The 10,393-nt window shown below is 41.4% G+C and overlaps 1 protein-coding gene across 1 annotated transcript in view; it reads right to left on the bottom strand.

The window, feature by feature from the left end:
* Positions 1 to 10,347, bottom strand: part of SMC5 (structural maintenance of chromosomes 5) — a 322,808-nt gene extending 312,461 nt beyond the window's left edge. The window contains exons 1-4 of the mRNA XM_019610207.1: positions 10,201 to 10,347; positions 8,141 to 8,275; positions 6,941 to 7,081; positions 3,278 to 3,439 (exon numbers count right to left, since the gene is read on the bottom strand). Of these exons, the coding sequence (XP_019465752.1) occupies positions 3,278 to 3,439; positions 6,941 to 7,081; positions 8,141 to 8,275; positions 10,201 to 10,347 (585 nt within the window). The remainder of the gene's footprint in view (positions 1 to 3,277; positions 3,440 to 6,940; positions 7,082 to 8,140; positions 8,276 to 10,200) is intronic.
* Positions 10,348 to 10,393: the final 46 nt, after the last annotated feature.

The raw sequence follows: 10,393 nt of genomic DNA, 5'->3' as shown, positions 1-10,393 counted from the left end.
CCAGGCACCTATCCCTATACATTACAGAAGCCATGGGATGTGGCCCTTCCGGGTGGGGCGGTCTCTTACTGCCTGGCAGCGGGTGCTGGAGGTGCTTTCCTGGCCGTTCCAAGCTTTTCAGGTTTGAATCGGTCTTGGGAACTCTCTCTCTCTTATTTTATTTGATCTATTAGTTTCAATTTCAATCAGATTGTATTTTATTGTGTTATCTTGTATTCCGATACCATAGTTAGTAAAATAAGTTTTCTTCCATAGATTGTTGCTGCTGTTTTTGTTTTCCTCCCTTGCTTCCCATTTTGTGGGGTGGGAAGGGGAGGGCAGGGGCCTACTGCCCCCTGTCACGGGCATAAATTGATCTTGTTAACTCCTTTACTTTTATACCCCCTCTTCTAGGCAAAATTTGTAACGCTGGGCCTGGCTTTTTGCCAACAAAACGCAGCAACACATAATAACAAGGCAGTTTACCTCTGTTACATATATTCTCAAGCCAAGAATAACCTTTTCATAAGTAGCAAGGATTAGAGGTATTCGGTAACAGATACAAGCCTCAACCAAAGGGCCTAAAAACCATCAAGCTCCCTACAGGTCTGTGTTCAAAACAGGGAAAACTTCAAATGTTAAACCACTTTCTCTTAATGCTCATCTGAAAGTTTGTTTAAAAAAAAAAATTTTTTTAGGCAAAATTGAAGTTATACTGTTTTTATAATAAAAATTATTCACTAATCAACTCATCCTGATTTACAGCATAATCATCTCTGCAATTACCTCCTGACAGCACAGCAACAAAGAGCATACTTCCAATGAGTTTATTTCCACAAACAAACAAAAAAGCTATGTGGGAGTTTCAACACACAAGAAAGACCTACTGGTGCAGAGGTCCAAGGAGTAAGAGTGCATAACTTTAACGTAACTTCTAATAATGTCAAATAAAGTCTACCTACATTAATGGGCAGCTATTTATCTCAAGGGTATTTCTTAACTGAACAATATCACAGGAAGATACACAGTTAAATGAAACCTCTTTTTAACTTGTCTGTTGTTGTACTGATGTTGAAGACATACCTAGACATACAATAGATTCCCGTAAGCCTCTCAGCACAATCTAGGACTCTGCAGGGGCTCTGAAGATGGCATACTAATCATCCAAGTTAGACTTGCGTGCATCATTTAACATCAGACAAAAATGCTGGTTTTGGAAATGCTGCATCATAACGATATATAGAACACTACAACACAGTCAAAATACTGGAAAGTAAGCACTGAAAAGCAGTACTAGAACATCTCAGTAAGACTTCTATGAATTGTTTTTGCAAATGTCACATCTCTCCCTCTTTGCAACTTTTTGGCTTCTAGAATACTGTAAAACAAAAACACGTAATTTATTCTCCAAATCCAAACAATGGTTTGCAGCAGAATTCCTTCTAGTTTTAAACAGATCAGCATAACATTTAATTAAAAATATTAATATAAATATGACTAAAATATAGCAAGATAAAAGCAGGCCACAAAAACAAAGCTTATCACTTCACAGGAATGTAAGTCCTTACAGTGTAATAGAAATAACCATGACTATCAACTGTTAAATTTCCCCTAAGAAAAAGCACTTATTAAAAAAAATTACAAACAAAAAGTCCCACAACAAAAACAGCATACACACCACCAACAACAATCTGATGAGGCTCAACATGACCAAGTATAAACTCCTACACTCCTACACCTAAAGAGGAGTGGCTGCATGCATCAGTATAGGTTAGGTGCTAACATGACCTTCTAGAAAGTTCTGCAAAGGAATTAGGGATCCTGCTGGATGATAGGTTGGCCATGAGCCAGCAGCATGCCCTTGCAGCCAAGAAGGTGTCAATGGTATTCTAGCATGTATTACAAAGAGTGTGGCCAGCAAGTCAAGGCAGGTGATTCTCACCCTCTACTTTGTCCTGGTGAGGGTACGCCTTCAGTACTGGATCTAGTTCTGGGCTCCCAGTTCAACAAAGGCAGCAACCTTTTAGAGGATCCAGCAGAAGCCAGATAGTGAGGGGCCTGGAGCATCTTCCATACAAGGAAAGGAAGAGAGATCTGGGACTTCTGCTTTGAGAAGATTGAGAGGGGATCATATCAGTGCCTACAATTATCTAAAGTGCAGGAGACGAGTAATTGGCCTAGGTTCATTTCAGTGGTACCCAGGGATAGGACTAAGGGCAATGGGCACAGAAAGTTTCATACAAACATAAGGAAGAACATCTTTACTTTGACTGTGACAGAGCACTGGAACAAGCTGCCTAGAGAGGTGGTGGAGTCTCCTTTTCTGAAAATATTCAAAACCCACCAGAAAGCTTTTCTGTGCTCTGTATGGAACCTGCTTTAGCAGTCAGTTGGAACAGATGATCCCCAGCAGTCCCTTCCAACACCTACAATTCTGCATTTCTGTGAAATGCCACTGCTGCTTCTTTACAGAAGGTGCCACAGATGTCTATACAACAAGTCTTTGACCTGATCAGTTACCTTCAAATATAACTAACTGCAGCAAACAGTCTCGTATTACTAGTTAACTTTGGCTAGCTATTAAAAATTTTTACTGCTTACACGTATAATCACGTTTGCAGACTGACTGGGTACTTAATAGTTAAGTCCTGCTGTGAATAACAGTACCTTACTATTTGTCATACAAAAATTGTAATTTTCCTGATCCCTAAAAAGAAAAGCTACCCAAAAACTAGACACAGCTATAAAGCACAGGCAGGCTAACCATTTAAATTCTTCTCTGCATAATAATATTCACAACTGGTGGGAGACTACTGTCTACTAAAAATATTATACCCTACTTATGCAATAAAGGCTACACATTAGAGAAAAGCTGTTAGACCACAAAAGTCGAATTTAGCCTAAATTATCCATCAAACTGGCCATATTTTTAGAAGATACAAAGAACATCCACGAGCAAAGTATAGATCAGCTGAAAACATACATCAGATTTAATATCTAACTTAGGGAAGCTGTTAACACAATATCCCTGAAAATTCTGAAGGAAAAATACAAGGCACGCCTGTTCTTGTAATGCGAAGAGTAGACTTTCAGAGTGGATGCTTAAGGTTTGTTACGAAATGCATTCCTTACGCTTTACTGCTTTAGAGGAACAGAGATGTGTAAAAGGCAGAACCAATGCCAAGAGCACTTCAAAAAATTATTCTAAAATATATTATGGCATGCTAGGAAGAAAGATTCTACTGTTTTACACTTTACAAACCTGAACAAAGAACACCTGAATACTTATAATACTTACTGTATTTCTGATTTTCATATTCAGACTATTATAACATTCTTCAAATTCTTGAATTTTTTTTGTCAGTGGAGATTGTATTTCCTTCAGATTCTTCAGTTCTTCCTTGGCCTGGTCTCTCTTTTGCTTTACATCCTCATGCTGCTGACGAACAGTTTCATATTCCTTGGAGGAGTTGCAAGTAATATAATTAAAGATTTTTGTCTTCCATTTCAACGATGCTTCAACATTTTATGTAATTGAACAAAAGTTTTAAGAGAAATATCTCATTCATAGGCTTCTACTAGAGTGACTACTCTAGTAATCCTCCCATTATTGATCACTACGACCAGAAGATACAGAGATCATTTAGTCTTCAATGAACAACATGCACATTTAATGGTTCTCAGGTGACAGATAATAGCAGAAGAAATTTGCTTGAAACAACTCTTCCTCTAAATTCATCCAGGATAAATGCAAAAAAGGTAATTATTTAGCCCATCTATATTTGGAGCATTAATTAGGCTGAAGTTCTTAAGCTACAAAGCAAATAACCACAGAAAACTTTACGAGAAAGAAAAGGATGGAGCTAGATAGGTTAGAGCTAGTACCATAGAACATTGCAGTAAACACAAGTAAGGCAGGGGAAAAAGAAAACTTCACAAAGCAGACATGGAAAAAAACAAATCAAACAAAAAAACCCACAAAAAGCTTCCATCTTCAACTACAAATATCAAAGAAGTCAATATAATCATAGAATCACAAGGTTGGAAAAGACCAATAAGATCATCTAGTCCAACCATCTTCTCGCTACCACTGCTACCACAAGCTACTAAACCATATCTCGCAACTCCTTGTCCAAGTGCCTCTTGAACACAGCCAGGGATGGCGACTCCACCACCTCCCTGGGTGGCCATTCCAGTGCCTGACCACTCTGAGAAAAAGTTTTTCCTCGTGTCTAACCTAAACCTCCTCTGATACAACTTGTGGCCATTTCCCCGGGTCCTGTTCATTGCCTGGGAGAAGAGGCCAAATCCCTCTTCACCCCAACCTCCCTTCAGGAAGTTGTAGAGTGCAATGAGGTCCCTGAGCCTCCTCTTCTCCAGACTAAACAATCCCAACTCCCTCAGCAGCTCCTCATAAGACTTGTGCTCTAGACCCCTCACCAGTTTCGTTGCCCTTCTCTGGACATGTTCCAGGGCCTCAACATCTTTCCTGTAGTGAAGGGCCCAAAACTGAACACAGTATTCGAGGTGCGGCCTCACCAGTGCTGAGTACAGGGGGATGATCACCTCCCTGCTCCCTCTGGCCACACTATTTTAATGCAGGCCAGGATGCCGTTGGCCCTCTTGGCCACCTGGGCACACTGTTGGCTCACGCTCAGCTGAGCATCAACCAGCACCCTCAGGTCTCTTTCTTCTTCACAATTATCTAGCCACTCATCCCCAAGCCTATAGCGCTGCTTGGGGTTATTGCGGCCAAAGTGCAGGACCCAGCACTTGGACTTGTTGAACCTCATCCCATTCACCTCAGCCCAGCGATCCAGCTTATCTAGATCCCTCTATAGGGACTCCCTACCCTCAGGCAGATCCATACCATCTCCCAACTTGGTGTCATCTGCAAACTTACTGAGGGTGCACTCAATCCCCTCATCTAGGTCATCAATCATTAAACAAGATGGGCCCCAGTTCCAACCCCTGGGGGACACCACTCATAACGGGTTGCCTGCTGGACTTAACTCCATTAACCACTACCCACTGGGCACGGCCCTCTAGCCAGTTCCTTATCCAAAGAAGTATATATCTGTCCAGACCATGGGCAGCCAGTTTCCCTAGCAGAAGCTGTAAGAGACCGTGTCAAAGGCTTTGCTAAAGTCTAGGTAGACTACATCAACAGCCCTTCCCTCATCTACCAGACTGGTCACCCAGTCATAGAAGGAGATGAGATTGGTCAAGCACAACCCACCCTTCATGAACCTGTGCTGGCTGGGCCTGATCCCCTAGACACATATATAGGGTGTCCAACCTACATGCAAGAAGCATTCAGAGATGAAATAGAAAGCAGTGCAACTATAAAAAAAAAATAAAATGCTATTACTAAGAAATTGGGAATTTGGGGAAAGAAGCTAAGGTTGAGTCATTACTAGAAACAGTTTATTTTTTCATGTTACATCATCTGGAGAAAACAAAGAAAAAAACAAAAATATGTGGTCCAATGATTGTTATATGTTTACAAGAAAAAAAGAGATACTCAGAGGAGCAAAAGGAGAAGGAAGAGATATGCACAGGTAGGGTAAGAGAGGAGGAAAAAAGTGTGCTGGATTTGACAGGCATGAAGAAAGCCTCTGGTCCTCTGCATATGCCCTTGTTACTCTAAGCTTTGAAACAAAACAAAAAAGAACAGAATACAAGCTCCATCTGTAAGAACTAAGTTTGCATTATCTACCACTGGATGGAACTTACATGGCAAGGTTTGTTAGGTGGGGACTGTAGCGGTGGCCTCTGTGAGCAGAGCCCAGCACTGCCCCATGTCAGATCGGAGCCAGCTCCAGCTGCTCCAAAAGGGACCCACTGCTGGCCAGAGCTGAGCCATGACCAACACTGGGTGTGTCTCCGAGAGAGCAGACTGAAGAAAGGCAAAAACTGCCATGCAAAAGCAGCTGGGGGAAAGGAGTAAAAAACTAGGGAGAAACAGACATACAACCTCCAATGTCAGTGCACAAGGAGGACAGGAAGTACACCAGGTGTGGAACGTAAGTTTCCAGCAACTCAAGAGAGGTCCATGGAGCAGCAGGCTGTGCAGGAGAGGTCCAGGAGCAGCAGGCTGTCTCTCTGCAGGGTGGTGCAGATCTCCATGTGCAGACTATGAAGGAGCCTATAGTGCAGCCGTAAATGTGGCCTGAGGGAGGCTGCACCCAGAAGAAGCAGGCCCCGGGGGTATGGAGCTACTGCCCATGGAGAGAAACACATGGAAGAGCAGAAGGTACAGGGAAGCTGGTGCACATGGGGATTTGTGGTGTTGCAGTACAGTCCTAAAAGGTGGGCCCCATGGTAGGGAGCCATGCTGGAGCAGCACTTGGAGAGCCGCATCCTGTGGGAAGCCCAGAAAGGACAAGTTTGGGAAAGATGCCATTCCATGGGACAGACCCCATGTGAACAGGGGAAGGGAGTGACCACAGGGGATGCGACAGCAAAGATGAAGAGTTACAAGCCCCCACTCCACATTCCTCTGTGCTGCTCAGAAGAATGGGCTGAAAAGCCAGTTTTGGTTTGCTTTTAGCTTCTCACTATAGCAGTAGGCAGCACATTATGTGAAACTCCCTTATGCTGAGCCTGTTTTGCCAGTACCTGCTGAGCAATCTCTGTCTTTATCTTAATTCTTCTGAGGAGAGGGGGAAGTTAAAGAATGTTGTAATCAAGCTTAGCTGCCCATCAGTGTGATACTACCACAGCCATCACTTCCTCTTAGTTATTTAATTAATCTACTTGTAAACATACATGATTAATTAAAAAAATCTATTCAGGCTATTTCTTTTTCAAAATACCTACTTCTGTACACATGAAAAATATTTCAAGAAAGCTGCTGTAACCTAATCTAACACTAATTCCTTTAACACAGCACAGTACTAGCATTGCTGTACTAGGAAAACTATGGTAGAGAATCACTGAGTATAAAATTGAAACTTACCACCCAAGGTCTTTTTCTCTGAAGCATATCAATTAGGTCTAGATGGCGCTTGCATTCCTGGTATCTATCAACATCCTGTTTGTATCGTTCAGCCCTCTGTTTCATTTTTTCCAAAGAGTTGACTTTGTCTTTGCACACATTCTGTAAGAACAGACATTTTCATATTTTATAGTATCTACTCCATGAAAACACATTTCAGAAGTCATCTATACCTCAGCTGAACATTAAATATGCCAAAATTTAATATTAGAGGACAATTTAGTATAGCAGTAATTATAGGGAAACAATACAACTGGAATAGTTGTGCACCTTTTTCAGGTAACTTCATTAAATGCCTCCTATGAAAACAAATACAAGTTAAATCTGAAGAAAACCTTTTAAAGTTTATTAAAGTTTCCTGATGCATTTCATCCCTACAGGCTGATTCTGCTAAACACAAGTAGTGAAAACACTTATGAAAGATCTCACAGAGATCAGTAACAGAAATACCAAGATTGTTATTTTGAAGCACTGTGCATGAATGGAAGTGCACATGTGTGTGCATAAATATTAGGAATGGAACTAAGGATTAGGAGAATCACCTGTTCTGACAAGAACAGCCACTTTCCAGAACATAGGTGCCAAGACACCATTCTCAGCACTGAGTAACACATTATTTCTGTAAAGATTACAAAACTTGATAACTGGGAAATTCACAGCACAGATGAGTGTCCGGGAAAGACCCCGCATGCTAACAAAAGGACAAATCTGCAGCGTATCACATATGCTAATCCTTTTCATTTGTCAAAATTTTAGGACAGGAAAAAAGGACCAAGAGGTAACAATCTTATCCACAAATGATAGAAATCAAGATTAAAACAAACGAACGTCTCTTCAAAGCTTGTGGTTCCTAAAACAGCATAAAAAGTATGTCCAGAAAGCAGTCACTGTCCTTCAAGGAACCCAGAAAAATCATGAGGGCATCACAGCAGGCATCCCCTCACCTCTATGTGCAGAATACTTGCTTTCATGTGTCTTAGTGCTTTCAAGCTTGAGAGTGAATAAGATGTGAAAGATATGCACTGCTGGGTAAAATAACTTACTACAGACTTGGTAAATGAACAACAATCCATAAAAAAATCTCTAAGACCTCACATTAAATTTTATAATGTGACTTTCCCTACAGCCATTCATATCTGTCTATACAATACACAAGTTTACCTCTAGTTCTCTTTCTTTTTCTTTTAAGTTTTTCAGTTTACAGTGAAATTGATACATTTCTGGAGGACCAATAGATTTTTCAGTGGCTTCAAGTAATTCAATCTTACTCATTCTTGCAAATTCTCCAACTTTGTCCTATGAAATAAAACAAAAAAACAATACAAATACAGCAATGGTTGAAATAGTACAGTACAGTAATACTGGATTTAAATACAGCAATTCTCACAAATATCAACTTATAGTTATCTATCTAATAGTCTAGGTAAAGTTAAGTACAGGACAACTACCTGATTGAAAGACAACCTAATCTTCCTTTACACTTGTAAAATTTCACACGTGGTTTTCTCTGAGCTGTTCTGACATAATTTAAATTTAAACCTTAGTTCAGTTGTTATTTCAGCAGTTGGGGATAGCTGCTGAAGACAAGGGTTGGCTCATCAATTTTTAACTGGCTATAATTTCTACTGAATGAAGAAGGAACTGTTCAATTCAGGAAAATTATGCTTTTTGGTCTGTCTTCTTGAATACGCTTCTCCTTGAAGAGATGAATAGGCAAGACTGGCTAGGTTTCGACAAGGTTCCCCTTTACTACCATCCATAAAAATCTCTATGAATTAGAAAGGAAAAGAATTGTCTGCACAGAAACTCTGATCATCACTATCAGCAAAGAAACTCTAACCTTCTTGAGCATGGATTCAGGTATCAAAGCAGTGTGTATGCTCCTAAGAAAGAGAGAAGACATTTCCCATCAGGAAAATTTTACCCTTACAAAAATTGATTCTGAATATCCTTAAGACCTATCCTATGCTCAAGAAACTGTTGAGAAGTAAACAAAAAGGCTAATAGCAGTTTTTCTTGCCACTGCAAAATCATTTTACAAGGCTGTTTTCTGGATTTTGGAGAAAGAAATCCAGATAACTTTTACCAACTACAGAATCCAATTTACCACTCGCAAGGAGACCAAGCTCAGGTGCACGCAGCATGGGTAATAAACAAGAGGAGCTGGAGGTCACTGTGTGTTAGGAAAGTCATGATATAGTTGCCATCACGGAAACGTGGTGCACAGGTGGAGTGCAGTGATGGAGGACTACCAGCTTTTCAAAAGAGACAGGCCGGGTAGGAAAGGCAGTGGTGTAGCTCTCTATGTTAAAAAAAGACTATGAATGCGTAGAAATTAATAATACTGATGACAGGGTTGAGAGCATATGAATCAGAATAAAAGCAAAAGCCAACAAGACGGACGTTATTGTGGGAGTCTGCTACAGGCCACCCACCCAGGATGAAGAGGTGGACAAGATGCTTTATGAACAGTTGGGTGAGGTCTCTAGGTCACTCCCCCTTTTACTGGTGGGGGACTTCAACTTCCCAGACATCTGCTGGAACTACAATACAGCTGACAGGGAACAGTCCCGGAAGTTCCTAACGTGCGTGGGAAATAACTTCCTGACACAGCTGGTGAGGGAGCTGACAAAGCAGAAGCAACATCCTGGACCTGCTGTTCGTTAACAGAAAAGGTCTGCTGGTGAATGTAAAGGTTAGAGGTCATCTGGGGCAAAATGATCATGAGACGCTAGACTTCTCTATCCTTGTTGAACCACGGAGGGGAGTCAGCAGAACTGCCACCTTGGACTTCCGGAGGGCAGACTTCAACCTCTTTAGGACCATGGTTGAGAGGGTCCCTTGAGAGGTAGTTTTGGAGAGCATGGGAGCCCAGGAAGACTGGGAATATTTTAAGGAAATTGTTCTAAATGTGCAGGACCTGACCACGCCTATGTCATAAAAGACGAGCCGATGGGCAGGAGTCCAGGCGGCTGAACAGAGACCTTCAGCTGGAACTCAAGAACAAAAGGAAAGTTTATGGTCTCTGGAAGAGTGGGCAAGCTACTTATGAGGATTACAGGTATATAGTGAAGCTGTGCAGGGAGAAAATTAGAAAAGCCAAAGCGCAGTTAGAACTGAGCTTGGCCACTAAGGTAAACAGTAAATGCTTTTATAAACAAATTAATAGCAAAAGGAAGGCTAGGGAGAATCTCCCTCCATTGTTGGATGCCGAGGGCAACCTGGTCACCAAGGATAGGGGTAAGGTTGAGGTACTTAATGCCTTCTTTGCCTAAGTCTTTAATAGTAAGACTTGTAACTCCCTGGGAACACAGCTCCCTGCGCTGGTAGATAAGGACGGGGAACAGGATAAGCCCTTCATGATCCATGACGAGATAGTTTTGGACCTGCTGCAAAAACTGGATGCTTACAAGT

The sequence above is a fragment of the Meleagris gallopavo genome, chromosome Z, assembly GCF_000146605.3.
Source record: "Meleagris gallopavo isolate NT-WF06-2002-E0010 breed Aviagen turkey brand Nicholas breeding stock chromosome Z, Turkey_5.1, whole genome shotgun sequence".
Lineage (NCBI taxonomy): Eukaryota > Metazoa > Chordata > Aves > Galliformes > Phasianidae > Meleagris > Meleagris gallopavo.
This window is presented reverse-complemented; position numbering and strand designations above follow the sequence as displayed.